The sequence below is a fragment of the Athene cunicularia genome (assembly GCF_003259725.1).
Source record: "Athene cunicularia isolate RWA chromosome 9 unlocalized genomic scaffold, athCun1 chr9_part1, whole genome shotgun sequence".
In the NCBI taxonomy this organism is placed as follows: domain Eukaryota; kingdom Metazoa; phylum Chordata; class Aves; order Strigiformes; family Strigidae; genus Athene; species Athene cunicularia.
Genome location: NW_020799110.1, coordinates 11,399,379 through 11,415,867, shown reverse-complemented (window position 1 = coordinate 11,415,867; position 16,489 = coordinate 11,399,379). Strand labels below are relative to the sequence as shown.

Sequence of the window (16,489 nt, the reverse complement as noted above, 5' to 3'; positions counted from 1 at the left end):
CCCCCCTTAGAGCCACCAGACGCACACACACACATGTCCCCAGTATAACGTGTCCCAGCCTCTGCCAGGGGGGCTGGCAGGCCCCCACCAGCAGCACCAAGTCACAATTACCCTTGGAAACAGGCACTTGTTCTGGCAGAAAGCGTGCCGGGAGGCTTCTCAGCCTAGTGGGAAATGGTCTGATGTTTCCTGTGTGAGCTGCTGGGCTTGCTGTCCCTGCTAAAGTTGCCCCCTGAGCCACATCCACAAGGTTTGCAAAGCTCCTGCCCCAACCTGCCAGCACGACGGACCAACTACCGAAAGAGCTTTTGTGGTTGTGTCGGGAGGCCCATCCAGGACACAGCCTTTTTGGAAAGGGTCGCCTTGCACCACCCTGTGCCTGCAGAGCTCAAGCAACCTGGGCTGACATTGAGCTGTACAAACCACTCCAGAGCCCGGGGGAGGTCAGAGCTCAGGAGTCACCACTACAGCACCAGGGATGCTGAGCCCACCCAGCTTTCACTCGCCATCTGCACATGCCTCATCCTGGCAGCAAGTTGGGCTGTTTCACTTACCAGCTCTTGCAGTGGAAATTCCCACTAGCAAGGTGTGAGTTAAAACCACTGCTTTCAAACTTCCTACGACTGTAGTTAAAAATAAGACTCAGAGCAATAATTTTCCCACTGCCAGTGTTGTCAGACTTGAAACCTGGTCCTGAATGACCCAGTGGTGTCTCATTAAGCTGGACGAGTGTGTGATCATGAGGTCTGCATCCTGGGAGGGAGGTGAGAACATAGTTTCTTGGGGAAAAGTCCTCTCTTTTCTGTCCCTTACAAGCCATCAGCTCATCTTCTCATGCACAAAATGGCAGAGGAAGCTTAAAGCAGCCTGAAAATAACACTGCATCTCTGCTGCCTGGTTCTCATTGTAGAGCAAAGAAAGAAGCCCATCGATTCATCCCGCTGGGTAATTAAATGCTTAATGCTATTGACTATAAAGACATTATGGTTCAGTAGCCCAACACTAATGCATTAATAATCACTTATATCATGGCAAGGAAGGGGCATGAGCTGCTCCTGAGGAATGTGATAGTTACGTGAGATGGGAGCTTGCAGTGAAAAACTTTAAGGCCTGAATTAGTGCCATGATGACTTGCAGGAGCAACAGCTTCTCCCAGGGAGCAGTGGGAGAGGGAAGGGCTAGAAGGATCGTGGAGGGGGCAGGCAGCCCCTACCCCAGGGAAGCTCCGCCCAGCCACACAATGGATGGGCAGTGGGGACGGGGTCTGCGCTCGAGCATCAGTGCTGCCTCCTGCACATCCCTGGGGTGGCGTAAGCTATGGGATCAGGAAGATAAATCTGAGCAGAGCAACCCTTTTATAAAAAGCCATGGTGCAGGCATGAGCAGGGTCTGCCCACCTCCTATATTCACAATAATTAGCTGGCTGCTTTAGCATATTTATTATGCAAATGCTGTGGAGTACACGTTGCCTGGGATCAATCACATGAAAATGTGGCCAAGTGAGCGCAGCTCTGAGCTGAAGAGGGCAATTTGCTCGCTGGGAAAGATGGTGCTGACCCTCAGAGTGTGGCGTGCTGGCAGATACTGTGCATCCCCCAAGGAGCCTCACCTGGTGAGGGATGGAGATTGCTGTGGGGGCTGCACAGCATCCCACCTGCAGGGACTTCAGATCCCAGCAACGTGGCAGGAGTCTCGTGTCCCATGGCCACACAGGCTGCACAAGGCCCATTTACAGAAGGTGGAGGAAGGAAGGACCTGCAGCAGCATGGGGAGAGGTGATCATTCCAAAACCATCTTCTGCTGAGTTTTTTCCCAGCTCCTCATAAGCAAGGCATTGCCCCTCCAGCAACGGCACACTGGGTTAACCCAGAAGCTCACCTGCAGCCACACTGAGGGCCAGAGCAGACATGGCCTAAAAAGCCACCAGAAACACAATTTTAATCTAAAATCCATGTGAGCAGTCCCCTACCCAAGGATAAGGGGAGATCATGCACTCTTCCTGGCCTCCAGCATGAAGACCAAAAGTCCTTGCAATTTTATCTGAGCAAATAAAAGTGCAGATCATGCTGTCAAACACTTATTTGATTTGTTTCTCTGGTGGCTCTGCAACACTTCTTTCTCTGAAAGTAATTTCATTACTTTCTCTGTCCTATGCCATAGTCCAGTAATGTAGCATCTTCCCAATAAAAGGTCCATTAATATAATCCACAAGTAGTTGGCACTTTCTGCCTTGTCCAGGAGAACCAACTGGGTGCCCTGTTGCCCCTTGAAAAAGGGGGAGTTTTAACAGTTATTCTGAGTGGGATAAGTAATCTCCAAGCACTGTTTATAGCCTGGTTTATCTTCCTGAAGTTGCATTTCTCCCAAAGTTTTGATTCACAGCTTGAAATCCAGCCTCTTTAAAAAAAAAAAAAAAAAAAAGGCTGGAAAGAAAGAGAAGGGAAGATCCTTTCCTACAGTCTCCTGGGATGAGGAAGGAGGTGCCTCTGGCTCGTGTGGAATGCCCAAAGGGGGACACAGGGAGGAGCAGTGCCTGGTGCTCCCAGTCTCCCACCTCGCCAGGTAAGGCAGCCCTGACTCCCTGAGCTGCTGCATTTCCTCTAGAAAAGCCTTTCTGAGACCGAGGTTAACCTAAATACATACCTATGTTGGTACATATGTGTGTATAAAAGCCTTGCTAAGGGTTTTTTAGGGTATTAGGAGTGAAACAGATTTCCTGAGGTTGCTGTGAGGGTAAGGGAAATGCACTGCTGTTGCTGGGTCTCTGCACCCCTGTGCTCTGAGGTTTTGGGACATGCCCATGGTGGTCAGAGGTCAGGGTCCGCGCCATGGAGCGGTGCTCGCTCTACACCCTTTTTTGAGAGCAGAATGAATCATCACTGCTATGGGTGCCAAACCCAGCACCCTCTGGGCTGTGAACCTCATAGTCTCATGCTTAAACTTGCTGAAATTGGTTGGGGCTCCTGCAAGGCAGGTGGCATTGCCCTGCGCCTTCAGGCTGAGGAGCACCCAAACTAGTCCAGCTGCCTCACTGGGGCTCACCCTGCAGCCTCATCCTCACCCTGGCTCAGGGCATCACTCCCGGGGAAACTGAGCTCCTCTGTACAAGGCACTTCTCACCACAGGGCCAGCATTGCTCAGATGATAAAACACACCCAGCGGATGAGCCACAGCCTGGGAGGGGACAAACCCATCTGCAAAAGGAGATTGCACTGGGAGAAAGGTCCAGAAGGAAAAGGGGAAATTTCAGGGCAAGCCCAAATATCTCCAGTCACAGCAGTGTCAGGTTTTTTTATTTAAATGGGTTTTCCTTGGCCTCCAGTTTTCAAGTGGCTCCATCACATTGCAGGTGAAGGCTGCCTGTGCACAGAGGCAGGTGGTTTCTCTATAGGACTGGCCCAAGCTCTTCCTGCACACCAGGGCAGTGGCAACACAGGGGTTAACATGGAGCCTGGTCTCATCATCCTTGGCCAAAAAACTTCGTTGTGGCTAAATAAATGATCCTGCAGATTGGCCAATTATGAGGGGGCCAAGAGCTGCTCCCACCCCTGACAAAGGCAGGAGAGATGAACACATCCCAGGTCCCTGCCCTGGATGCTGGCTTTGCTGGAAAACTAGCTAAAGGCAAACCTTAATGGGTCTAAGAGAGCACTGAGATGTACTTGCACTGTCATTAGTGCAGGATTTGTGCAGTGCTGCGTGGTCTAAACCTCCACCCTCTAGGTATTAAAAGGTGCATTTAGCACTGAAAGGACTGGAGGGCGCAAAAATGCACCAAGCGGGGGAGTCTTGCTCTGCTCACTCATATTCAGTCCTTTCTCATTTTCCCCAGTGCCTTGGACCCAAGTGATATTTGCACACAATCAGGATCTGTTTTTCTACCTCTGCTTCTGTCCTTGCTCTCAGCTGCAGAAAGGTGATCCTCCTTCTGCCACCATTGAGGCTGAAGGCAGCAAACTGGGGGAGGAGTTCAGAGGGGACAGCAGCAACGTGGTGGCTTGCCACAAAGTGCCCAGCTGTTTTCTGCAAAAAACATTAAATCCTTCTCTTGGAGGATGAGCCTGGTTTTGCGTGTCTGGCACTGGGCAGTGAGCAGCCTCTTGGATGAGGGAGAATTATACCAGAAGGTCCTGAAGATGCCAGCAAGTGCCTGTCGGCCACATCACACTCATGCGTGTCCCAGCTGCTGAAAACAGTTACCCTGGGGTGACCCGTGAATTCACACACACTGGTGCTGCAGCACAGGAGAGCACCCGTCCTCACCACCAAGGAGGGGACGTGGCTGAAGCAAGCACCTTGGCAGAGTGGGGCTGCGGTAGGACCACATCTCCCTGCAGCTTTCACTTGGAGATGCTCCGGCTCCCTCTGGGGGAGAGTTGGATATTGAGAAGATACCAGATTGCTGGGCCTGGTCTTTCCTATTGTTTTAACTTGTTCTCCCAAACCCTGGCTCAAGCACAGTCAGGCTTGATGACCAAAATTATCACTGGCATAAAAAAGATGGTGTTGGGACCTCCTGAATGGGGCTGGAGATCCCCAAACCTGTTTCTAGTAGGTTTGGGGAGAAAATCATGAGTGATGCACAGGGTGTCTCATTGCTGACCCCAGCCTCCCCCAACCCACACATGCACAATGAAATTGCACAAGTGTTGGCCAAAGGCCCTGTTCAGCTCTGGAGCTGTTGCACTCTGCGGGGATGTTAAACTTTTGGGGCAAGGAAGCAGGACAGGAGCTGGGAGAACAGCAAGCAGACACAGAGACCTCTCGAAGGTCAGCAAGGAAGGGGATTCTCGCAGATATGACCTGTCAGATCAACCTCAGCTCCAAGGATAGATGGTTTGCAACCTGTGGCTTCTGGAATAGCATTAAACTCCCTTACATCTCCCCGTTACATTTTCACAGGTTCAATCAACAGAGACACAAACCTTTTTTTCAGGAGGAAAAACCTTTAAATGCTTCAGTTGCCACACTCACCCACCCTGACTGGGTGCAAATGGGTGCTTTTCAGGTCCATTATCATCATTTACTGTGTTTTCTTTCTTTTAGCTTTTTGCTGCTGTATATTTAATTCAACCACGCAGCACACAATCAGTACAAATCACTCTCACCTTTCTTCCTTCTTCCATGGCAGGGGACTGAAGAATCCCTCACCCAGCCCTCCTCTTGTGGGGCTCCCCACTCATGCAGATGATGCTTTTGTACTGCACTTGCTGCTGTTGTGTTTCGGGCTCTTGCCAGATGGACTCACTGCCTGCAAGCCAGGATTGCCACAGAAAAATAGAAATGAAACCCAGCTCAAACCATTTGCTTTTCCATCTGTGCAAGGTGGTTGTTTAAATCAGCCCCGGCAGAGAGATTTGGAGCTGGGGCCAGGATCAGTTGGGATGACTGAAGAGCTGGAGAGAGATGTGGATCTCCCTCTAACCAGAGCAGAAATCACTTGAAGACACCAGGAAGAGCAAAGAGCTCTTAAACAGGGGAGCCCAAACCATGGTGCAAATACAAGGCAGTACCTAGAGAAAGGCAGTTTGAGCTTGGGATTGCTAACAGGATCCCCAGGTGGCTAGGAGCTGTAGGTGTGGGAGAGAAGAGCAGGGCAGGCAGCAGCAACACCCTCCCCTGTTCCTCATTAATACAGCAGTGAGGCTTGATAGGTCTTCTAAATTATAACGACTTTCTTGTCATTAACTTGATTTCTTTCTGGTGACAGCAACAACAAATTGTTCCCAGTTGTTCTGAGCACAGGATGAGAAATTCAAAGGAATTAAACCAAGCCAAGTGCTGGAGGGGTTGGTGGCCTGGGCAGGGCGGTGTGTGTGTAGATGCCAGAAAGGGAAAAGTGGGGTCAGGGCTTACAATTGTCCCTGCAAGTAAGACACTGAAAAGCAGGTGCCTGCCACAGTGGGCTCTGGCTGGGGAGGGGACACCCATGTGTGTGCTGAGGCCACTGCTATGGGAGAGGACACATGGAGACTGATGGGTTGTGGGGTCTTGCCCAGCCAAGAGAGACAGGCATCCTGTAGAGATGCTTTTTGGGGTGAAAGTTGAATAAAAGCAACTTGGACCAACAAGCCAAAAGCCTTCCCTGAGGAAAGCAGGATCTTGTCCACCACTTGCCATAAACCTGCAGCCCTCTGGGGATTTCCCCCTCCCAGGAGCATCCCCTGGCTGGGACCCAGCTGGGGGACGAAGGAGGGTAGCACTGCTGAGCTTCTTTCTGAGCCTGCACAGGCAAGTGTCAGGCAGCAAAGGGTTTCTATCAGCCACCCCTGCAGAGATCAAGCACAGGAGCTGGGGAAAACTGGATTTATTTCTGTGTCTATTTTCTGCTGCCTGTTGGCAGCTCCTGCACCTGCAGGCACTTGCCTGCCTGCGAGGGCAGTGAGAAGGGCTTGCCTGGGAAATCCACCCCTTCCCATCTCTGCCAAATACCTGCTGGGGGCCTGTGTCCTCCCCTCCTGGCAGCCCCAGGCTGATTCTTGTGTGAAATACAGCCAGCTTTTGGCCTGGCTTTTAGCTCCGGGGCCAGCTGGGTCCATCCTGCACATGATGCGAGCTCTGAGGGTGGGTGTGGATGTCTCATGCTTGGTCTCAGCACCATTAATGCGAAATGGTCATTAATGCAAGACAATCACTCTACCTGCACAGGAAAGATAGCAAGAAAGAGGTGTTTGGCCTCCAGATGCCTCTCAGACAGCTTTCTCCAATGTACCACATTAAATAGTTCTGAAATGGGAAGACCAACTCACCCTGGCTGCTGTGATAAGCACAAAGAGTGATAAAACCCTCTAATTAAAGTCTGCTGCTATAATAACGTTGCAGCAGAGACATCTGGGGTCTATCCCTGAGTGCAGGTCCATGTCTTGTGTCTTTACTTGTTTTCATTGCAAACTCATTTTGGAGGGGGTCAGACCAGGTACTGCTGGGTGCTTTGAGTACCAGGAGGGAGGGGAAGATGCTGTCTGGGCATGGTGGAGTGGAGCAGCAAGGGCTGCCTTTTTTTTCCTGACTGTAATGCAGACCAGGTCCTTAGCAGAAGCAAATACCCTCCAAACTACACTTGAAGAGGAGCTGACCTTACAGAAAAGCATCCGATCCATGGGGAGGGATTTTTCCTTGAGGTACTCCACCACCGCCCTTGAGAACTTGTGCTCACATTTCTCTGGTCCTAAATATATATATAAAACTAGATAAAAGTTAGCTTTTTCCAGTCTGGGCATCCCAGATTTTCTCTTCATACTGGAATTTGTCCCACCCCAGTGAGGACCAGAGAGCTGGTGGCCCCTCATCCTCCACAACTCATGCAGGGAACCAGGGAAGACTCCTGGGACATGTATGCTGGGGACCCTAAGCACAGCTTCTGTGGGCTCTGGGGAAGCCCTTTGCAGACTGTTGTCCTCCAGGTCAGTCTTGGGGTTCTCCACTTGCACTCCCCAAGCCCCGGGGACCTGCACATGCTCAGGGACGATGTGGGGGCCTTGGGCTGAGCCTGATCCCCCCAACACTGCTGGGATCACAGCTGGTTGTTAGCAGTCCCTGCTTGCCTCGGAGCTCTGCCATCCAGCCAGCTTTAATCCACTTACTGCCATGCTAATTACGCATCACTTCCATTTCTTAACCGAAGTGTCCCCATGAACCAAATTAAGCATCACCCAGGCTCCTCTAACATCAGTTCTGTCATCTTTAGCAACAACACGTTGTGACAGAAGAAAGCATGGGCTAACCAGACAGTCTGTCTTTTCTAACTCGTTGCAGTGGGGTTTTAGCCCTGCCCTAGGTGATGCTTGTGAAGGGGCCCAGTGGCTTTAATCCACTGCTTTTCCCCTGAACATTGCTAGGCTGTGGGGAAGGGTGCTGGGCATTGTGCTTCTGTCCTTCCTGCCACCCTGCCGCGAGGACAGTGGGATTTCAGGCAGGGAGGTCCTTTAACACACAGATCTTCACTTCTTGGAAATGCCCTTTGCTCATCTAGCCCCAGTGTGTTCCCTCCCTGCATGCCCTAAGGCGGGGAGAGGTGGGGTACAGGGATGTGAACACGGCCTGGCCCCTCCAGGGCTGTTGGGTTTGCCATGATGTGGAGATTATCCCCAGTGCAGGTGGCAGCCGCAACAGAGACAGCCTGTGCATCCAGAGCTGCACCTGAGCTCCTCCATCAGGGCCTTGGGGTGGGCTGTGCTTCCCACACCGCCTCTTCCCAGCCTCCCCGCAGTGAGTGGCTGTCTGGAAAGGTGGTTCCTATGCGAGTCCTGGCTCTTTGGGAAGTCACCAAGGAGGCAGGAGAGAAGATGGGCTGCCTTCAGTGTGGGGCTAAAAATGTAACCCACAGGTATCCTCAAGGAGGAGAATCAAATCCTATATATATTTCTCTTGCTGTCTGTTTGTCCTCCTGCCCATCACCAGTCTGTAGGCACTATGTGATAGCTTTTCACTGCCACCCCTATCCTGGATTAAGAGGAATAATTGAAATATTGTTCAAAAAGTGGCCTAAGTCAGTGCTGAGCTCAAACCCAGGACAACCCTGTGGTTTCCTGACATTTACATTTTCCTGCTTCCCTGCTCCCCTCACAAAGGCTGGTGGGAATCTCGGTGGGAAAGGCTGCCATGCTGCATCCATGGCCAGGCAGCCCAAATCGCCCCACTGCCCGGCCCCAGCGACGGACTGCTTGCTCCCAGGCACGCGAGGGCTTTGCCAGTTCATGCTGTATGAGTTTTCCCCATACCATGGCTGTGTGAAGGAAGCGAAAAACAACACTTCCCTTGACTTATTGAAGAGGGACAGCGAAAAAATCTGCTGGCGCTCTCTGGAGCCATGCGCCATCTATCATGGCTCCAAATGGACAAATCCATTGCTGTAAAACTTGAGTTTGGCTCTGTAAAGGGAAAAAAAAAAAACACAAACCCACCCCATGCCTGTTGCAAACAACCACAGCACAAAAAAAAGCCTTACAAGGCTGAGGCAGCCTCATAGAAGGATTGCTTTTTAATCCCCAAAGCTAGGGTGATAAATCTTTTTACTGGAAGCTCCAGATATACTGTGTCACTCAGGGCACGTGGCAGCATGGGGGAAAAACAGCTCCACCAGCAGAGGAGTCTCCTGGGAGCAGGGCCTGAGGTGATGGAGGAGGGATGGGTGCTCGCCCTGGGGGTGCTGAGCAGGCACAGAGGGGCAGGAGGGTTCCTCTGGGGCCAGGAGCACGGCACTAGGCAGGAACTGGCTGTTGGACAGATGCTGCCATAAATCTGGGAAGACAGATGGACAACTTTTGGGGAATGGCTCTTTGGAAACAAAACCTTTGGAGATGAGATCACGGCATGGAGCCTGACCCGGCCACATGCTCTGTATTGCAGGGTCAGAGAGATGCTTCCTCCAGCTCTGAGCAAAGACCCAAAGAACAGCACCTGCATGCTCCCCCAAGCTCCCAGCCCCTCTGCTCTGCCCCCTCCAGGCATCCTTGGGTCCTCCTTTCCCCACAGCCATCCCAAAGCACCAGTTGAATCCCCCCTGGCCAGTTACACAGGGAAGAACAGCAGGAGTTACTCCCCCCATCCCTGCCTTCTGTTGCTTCCCTCCTCTGCAGGGCTCTTTGTTTCTATACCACCTCCCCGGCAGGAATAATCCTTCTAAGTTATAGTGGGAAGGTGACGGGGACCAGGCTGAGCCTGAGGGCACAGGCCAGTGGGGAGCATTCTCCTTGGAGCCAACAGGCTCCATAATTCCCCTCGGGAGGGCTGCAATAAGCTACCTTCCCAGTGATGGAGAGGTGTAAAACCTGCTCCATGAAACCATTCTTCCCTGGGAGATCAGTTCATTTTTTATTATGTTTCATGCCCTGACTGCAGATTTTATTAAAATTAATTATGGGATTAAAGGACTTGCCTGGGAGCCTTTGGTCGCAGCATCTCTCCTGAGCCTGTCCGAGATGCGGTACCTGGGGACTTGGGGTTGTCTCCACACACTGCCACAAAACCCCGGCCAGGGGAAAAAAGTTTTCCTTGCACATCATCCAGGAGCTGCCACTGGCCACACAAGCCATTGGAGTGCTTTTCAGGGTAATGCCTGGCCCAGCTGTGCGGGAAGGGTGGGCGGTGGGGCAGCCCCTGATACGCCAGAATCTCAGCAGAGCATTCCCCACCTACATCCAGGGAGAATTTGGGGTAGCCAAGAAGGATGTGGAGTCCCAAACTGGGAGAGAGCAGGGCAGCTGTGGACACAAGCCTGGATGAAGGCAGAGCCAGTGCCTCAATCTTTCTGTCTGCTCTGAGCTCCACTCCAGCTGTGCCCCAGGACCCCCCAGAAAACCCCAGGGACACACACACTGTCCTCCGGCACTGACCAAGGATCTCATGCTGCAGTGGCTGCAGCCATATCCTCACACAGCCCAGCTGCTCATGAGCAGAGGGTCATGTCCTGCTAACTGGTGGCACGAGGGACCCCAAAGCTCCACACAGGCGGCTGTCGCTGCATAATAAAACACTATCATCCGCCTATTAAAATGCCATTCCCTGGAGATTTGTGGCTGGGGAAGCAGCTGGGTGAAGTGAGATGGGGCAATAACAGCCATCGAGGAGGCATCAGTCACATGCACCTGTGCAGCAGTGACAAGGGGCCCCACATGGCTGCCAGGGTGCTGTGCCCTGCCAGGACCATCAGCGATGGGAAAGGAAGAGGAAAGGAAACAGATGGATCTTGTTGCCCTTGGCCATGCTGACATCCTCTGGAGAGAGGCTGTGAGCAGCCAGCAGGACCCTGAAGTGCAAAGTTACTGCATCCCCACAGCCAGCAGGACCCCACAAGGGTCAAGGAAGGGCTTTGACCACAGCAGACCCTGCTGTGGGGATGGGGAGTCAGGGGGGAACTGGCCACGCTGCCCCCAAGTCAGGGACCGGACCAATGAGGGCAGAAGGGAGTTTGCAAACCCCAAATCCTGCCCATTCTTGGTTGCTGGCCTGGCCGCAGCCCTGTGTGATGCGCTTAGGAGGGGCTGGAAGCAGAGCAGCAGCAGGCAGCAATGTCCCTGTCAGTGCTCTGCCTGGGGCTTGCTCCCCCAGTATTTCTGCTCAGGTCCCCGAGTAAGCCCCGCTGGCACATCCACACTGCCCAGAGGCACGGCTGAGCCGAGGGAGCCTCCCCGGCTGGCCAGGGGGGAACTGGGGTGGGGGAAGCTCTGTGAGGCAAGAGCTCAAGCTGCTCAGACAGCCCCTCAGGTGGCATTTCAGAGCCTCGATATTTCATGCGGTGGAAGGACCTGGCGTATGCTGGGAAGTCAGTGGCATTGATCTCAGACAGTAAATCAATGGGTCCTTCCAGCCTGGGGGAGCGTGACCTGCCAGCCCGCGCTCCCTGGCATTTTCATGACATTTCCTGAGCTGTCTCTGGGGACAGCTTGATCATCACCGCTCTGGAGGCAGCTTCCGCTCCGCAATGGCTCCAGCCCCATCTCGGCCTGAGCATCCCAGAGACCAGGGAAGGTACACACATCCCGCTCACGCCTTCCCTGACAAGCCGTGCCCTGAGCCCACCAGGTCCTGCAGGCAGAGCTGGTGGGACACCCCGGTGCCCATCACCCTGGCACATGGCCTGCCGATCACCCCCCAGGAGGATGGCCCAGGTTCAGTCCTATGCTGGGAGCAGAGCTGGGTCCTGGGGAACACAACAAGGGCACAAATCAGGCCAATGGCTCTCTTTAATTCACAGTGAGGCTTGGCCCATGCAGGGCAGGGATGGAGGAGGGCTCTCTGTATTCCCCAGGGTACAGGGGGCTGCGGTGGGCTGAGGAGGAGGAGGGTAGCACCTGCCAGATACATATTGGAGTGGGGAGAGCAGGGCATGTTTGTGGGGCAGGGGGAAGGCACAGAGCTGCAGGCAACCTGGGGCTCCCACTGTCCTGTATTTCCCCCCTGCAGGCTCCAGCTCTAGAGGGAGCAGCAGTGCTCCTTCCCTTGCCCTCGGGGGGCTGGGGCAGGAGGAAGGCTGGGAGCAAGGAGCCAGACCTGGCCACCTGCAGCTGGACACGGGCTGGCACCACAGAAGAGATGTGCAAGAAAATCAGGGGCATGTCAGTACCAGAGAACCCTGGAGAGGTCTTGAGGGAGAAGACACCCGCAGACCTTTTTCTCCCCACTCCATCCCATGCAAACCTCTCCTCCCCTTTGAGTCTCAGGCTGGGTGCAAGCACCTCTTGGGGCACCCACCCCACATGGTGTCTCGAAAGAGCCCAAGGTGCCTGACATCCACGGGCTCACACGGCTGAGCCAGGAGGAATGGGATGTTTTGGGGGATTGCTGGCATATTGCTGACATAGAAGTCGGCCATCTCCACACCACAAGGGTTGCCCTGGCCTTGGCCAGCCCCGGTGCTGAGCACAGCAGGTGCAATGCATTCCCGGGGCACAGCGTGGCCACCACCACCATGTTACCGTAACAGCACTGCTGAGAAAACCAGCCTCTGCATCGCAGCAGGATGGCACAGAGAGGTGGGGACACCTCCATCACTCCTGTCCTGCTCCCCCCCACGGGATAGGTGCACTCGGATGCTGGTGGTGGGGAAAGCTGGTCCCAGTCCCGCCATGTCCTCCCACTCTTCAGCAGAGGGACGTTGCATGGGTGGTGGCCTGGCCTCCCTCCACCTCCTCCAGCTCATACTCCTCAGCATCGGAGAGGGGCATCCCATTGGTGCTGGGCACGGGCTCACACTCAGTGCTGCGGGTGGTGGTGTGGGTGACGCTGGGCGAGTATTTCTGTGACTGTGGCAGGCGGTGGCCAGGGTGGCACATCACCTCCTTGAACATCTCCCGGAAGCGGGTGGACATCAGGTTGTAGAGGATGGGGTTAGCCGCCGAGCTCAGGTAGAAGAAGACACCCGAGATGATGTGGACGTACTGGAACATGTGGAGCATGTGGCTGGTCCAGGTGGAGACGAAGCTCCAAACAAGGCGGTCGGTGTGGAAGGGGGCCCAGCAGATCCCAAACACCACCACCAGCACAACTGTGGGAAGCCAAGGAGCAGGTGTTACTGGGGGGACTCAGTAACTCAGTGGCTCACCCACCCAGGGACCTCCAGTCCCTGACCAAGCACTGCCCTGTTTCAACTTCAGACATAGCAAAGAACACCCATAAAAGCACAGAAGAGAGGAAGGGGAAGAGGGGAAGGGCCCTCCCAGTGCCTTTTTGACTTGCCATGGCAGGGCATCCAGCCTCTGGGCACCTGGGCACCTCCACTGGCAAAATCCAAGGAGCAAGAGCTATTTGTGCCCTCTTCTTGTTTTGGGGTTTTTTATAACCCAGCTCTGGTGATGGAAATGAAACGGGGTGATGTATAGGTGGTCCTGGAGTCCCCTGCCCTGCCATACCTGTGCCACACTGCACCTGTGGCACATGGGGACAGGTCCCCCTTTGTCCTTCCCCCAGCCCTGGTGCTGAGGGAAGCGGACTTTCCACTTGGCTGGGACATAGCAGAGAAGCAGTCCTGGCCCCACAGATGGACTGGGCTGGGCAACCCGCCATCGCTGTCACGGGGCTGGGAGCATGCGGAGGTCAGCGTGCCGGGGAGAGACAGCTACCCAAGGGCGGCCAGCTCCCGCTGCTGGGAAGGGGGCCAGAGGCTGTGGGGCTGGGGCGGGCAACACGAGTGCAGAGCAGTGGGACAGAGGAAAGCTCCAGTCCAGCCTTGGGTCAGCGCATCACTGCCCAGGACAGTCGCAGTGGCTGCAGGGCTGGGTAGGAACTGGTCCCTCTCTAGGAAATCCCACCACCACCGCCAGCATGTGAGGTCTGGGCTGGGGGACGGGGAGCAGGTTCCCCCATCCCCACCCACCTCCTTTCCCTTTCTCACCCAGCACTTTCCTGGAGGAGGGCAGGTCTTGTGACTGGGAGGGAGCAGGCACGAGCAATCCTCACCACTGGACCAGAGCTACTAGATCTGCCTTTGCCCTGACATGCGGTGAACCAGCCTCAGTGCACTGGACTGGCCGTGCCTCAGTTTCCCCCCATCACTCTCCCAACACAGCCTTGGGAGATACCCCTGGCTCTGCCCATCCCCAGCACTGGGCTCCCCAGTTTCAGACTCACACAGCATCTTTGTGACCTGCCTCCTCTTGACTTTCTTTTGTCTGCGGGTGTTGCAGCAGTCGTGGCCACTGCCGGACTTGGCTCCCAAGGCCTCCAACATCTTTTCTTTCTTGAGCTGCAGGCCAATGAGAAGGTAGAGGACACTGATGGTCCCCATGGGCAGGAAGAAGAAGATGATGGTGGTGATCTGGATGATGAGGTTGTAGGTCAAGCGTGGCTTCACCAGGGTGCAGATCTCCGAATCGGGGATCTGACCCCGGCCGGGCACGTAGAGAGGCTGCAGACCATGGAGGCTGGTGTTGGGGATGGAGCAGATGACTGACAAGACCCAGATGGTGACGATGACCCTCTTGGCATGGTTCCTGGTCACCACATACTTGGCCTTGAGCGGGTGCACCACAGCGATGTAGCGCTCCACACTCAGGGCCGTGACATTGAGGATGGAAGCAAAGCAGACGGCCTCGAAGAGCAATGTCTTGAAATAGCAGCCACTGGCACCCAGCAGGAAGGGGTAGTTGCTCCACATGTCGTACAGCTCCAGCGGCATCCCCAGCAGCAGCACCAGCAGGTCGGAGACAGCCAGGCTGAACAGGTAGTAGTTGGTGGGTGTCCTCATGAACCGGTGCCGGAGGATGACGATGCAGGTGAGCGTGTTGCCTACTGCTCCCACCACGAAGATCAGCAGGTAGATGACACAGATGGGGACAAAGAAGCTGGACCGTCGAGGTCCCAGGTACTTATTCCGCAGCTGCTCCTCTGTCAGGTTGGCGTCCTTGGGGTCAAACAACGTCTCGGAGTGAGTCCTGTTGCAGAAATCAGGGCTAATGGGCTCCACTGGAAAGTCTTGCTGGAGCAGGGGGAACCTGGAGCCAGAGCAGTTGATGTAGAAATTCATGGCTGCGGAGAAATGGGGAGGTTTGCAGGATGCTTTCCGAACCCCTCTGCTGCCGCTGCTCCCTCTGCCCCTCTCCGCATTGGTATCACAGTGATGATACTGCTGATGATGCTGCTGATCACTGCAGCTGTGCACCCTGGCACCCATCCTGCCCCAGCCACAGCCTTTCTTTTGAGAAACCACCTCCCAACCTCCCTCCAGGTTTTCCAAGCGCTCCTCGCCCCATTTTCCATCCACAGACAACCCTGGCAGTGACCCATCCCACCTTGGCCCCCTTGCCCTGTCATCGGGGGGATGTCAGCAGGTCTGTCCCCTCTCCCTGCTCCTGAAGCAGAGCAGGATACAGCCCCAAAGCCAAGCCCAAAAATCGATCACAGCTCCAACTCTACCAGCGTGCAGAGAGGCTGATGGGGCAACCATAAAGCAGAGGGAAAATTGATTTTCCAACCCAAGAAAGACTTACAGCTTGTTGGAAAGCTCCAGATGAAGGCTGAGGTCGGGCTGAGGAAGGAGTGTGGGAGGGGATGGAGACTTCACTGCCTTAAGAGGCAGGCTAATGAAATCCTGCCGCTGCTCTCCTCTTCGAGCTCGGAGAAGCTGCCTGCCCTTATCCACCTTCTCCCTCTTGTCTTCCGTCAGCAGAGACGCTGGTGGGCAAGCCGGGGGGGTGCTGGGGGGCTTCCTCTCCCACCAGTGGGCAAGCAAAGCCGGGTGCTGAGACCCCACCTCTGCCGGGGGCTGGCTCCTTGTCTTCAAAGCAGCACTGCCGACAAGATGCTCTTTGGAAAGAGAGAGGAAATAACGTTAAAGTAATAAACTCCATTGACTCGAAGAGAGTCCCAGGGGAGGGCGGTGCGGCCGTCTCCATCCCACCAGCAGCAGGGATTTTCCATTTGCGTGGCCTCCGTGGCCAGGCATCGGTCAGCCCCACTGCTGTCCTGACCCTGCCCGGCGTGGGAGCCCGGGCACTGCCCGCTTGTCTGGGCTCATCTTGGGGAGATGCAGACGGACCCAGCGTCTTCCTGGGGTCTCTCCGCTTCCAGATGTGCAGCCCCTGGGTGACCCGAATCACTCCCCCGTGGAGCAGGTGGCTCCAGCCGGCTCCCGTCACGCTTTGATGGGAGGAAGTTGCTGTCGCAGCGTCACCCATCGCCCCGCGCCGGGGTCTGCTCCCTCCCTGCGCCCAGTGTCTGTCTGTGCCTGTCTGTCTGTCTGTGCCTGTCCGTATTCCTGCCTGCCCTCTGCGCTGGCACCCCGTCCTGCCGATAACCCCCCGCTCGGTAGCTGCGCGCAGACCCACGCACCCCCGCGTGCACACACACACATGCTTACACACACATGCACATATATGCACGCACACACACCTGCGTGCACACACAGACGCTCCCACACTCACTCTCGCATTCCTGCGCTCCACCCGCGGCTCCTCTCTCCTCCCACACGTGCTTTACCGGTCTGAGCCCCGTCCGGAGCCGGCGGAGCCCACGGGCGCCCACTCCCGCCGCCGAGCCCGCATCCCGAGTTGGG

The 16,489-nt window shown here is 55.1% G+C and overlaps 2 protein-coding genes across 3 annotated transcripts in view; both read right to left on the bottom strand.

The window, feature by feature from the left end:
* Positions 1 to 5,607: 5,607 nt before the first annotated feature.
* LOC113483394 overlaps positions 5,608 to 16,489 on the bottom strand; it is a 28,672-nt gene continuing 17,790 nt past the window's right edge. The window contains exon 3 of the mRNA XM_026854926.1: positions 5,608 to 5,619. The gene's annotated coding sequence lies outside the window, so the exon portion shown is untranslated. The remainder of the gene's footprint in view (positions 5,620 to 16,489) is intronic.
* NMUR1 (neuromedin U receptor 1) lies at positions 11,598 to 16,386 on the bottom strand. Of its 2 annotated transcripts, none has more exons than XM_026854924.1 (4): positions 16,359 to 16,386; positions 15,426 to 15,741; positions 14,068 to 14,964; positions 11,598 to 12,985 (listed from the first exon to the last, which is right to left on the bottom strand). In XM_026854924.1, the coding sequence occupies exons 3-4, from the start codon at positions 14,960 to 14,962 to the stop codon at positions 12,582 to 12,584; spliced, it is 1,299 nt and encodes a 432-aa protein (XP_026710725.1). In that variant the 5' UTR covers positions 14,963 to 14,964; positions 15,426 to 15,741; positions 16,359 to 16,386; the 3' UTR covers positions 11,598 to 12,581. The 2 variants fall into 2 exon arrangements, with proteins under 2 accessions (XP_026710725.1, XP_026710726.1); XM_026854925.1 differs by lacking the exon at positions 16,359 to 16,386 and adding an exon at positions 15,836 to 15,911.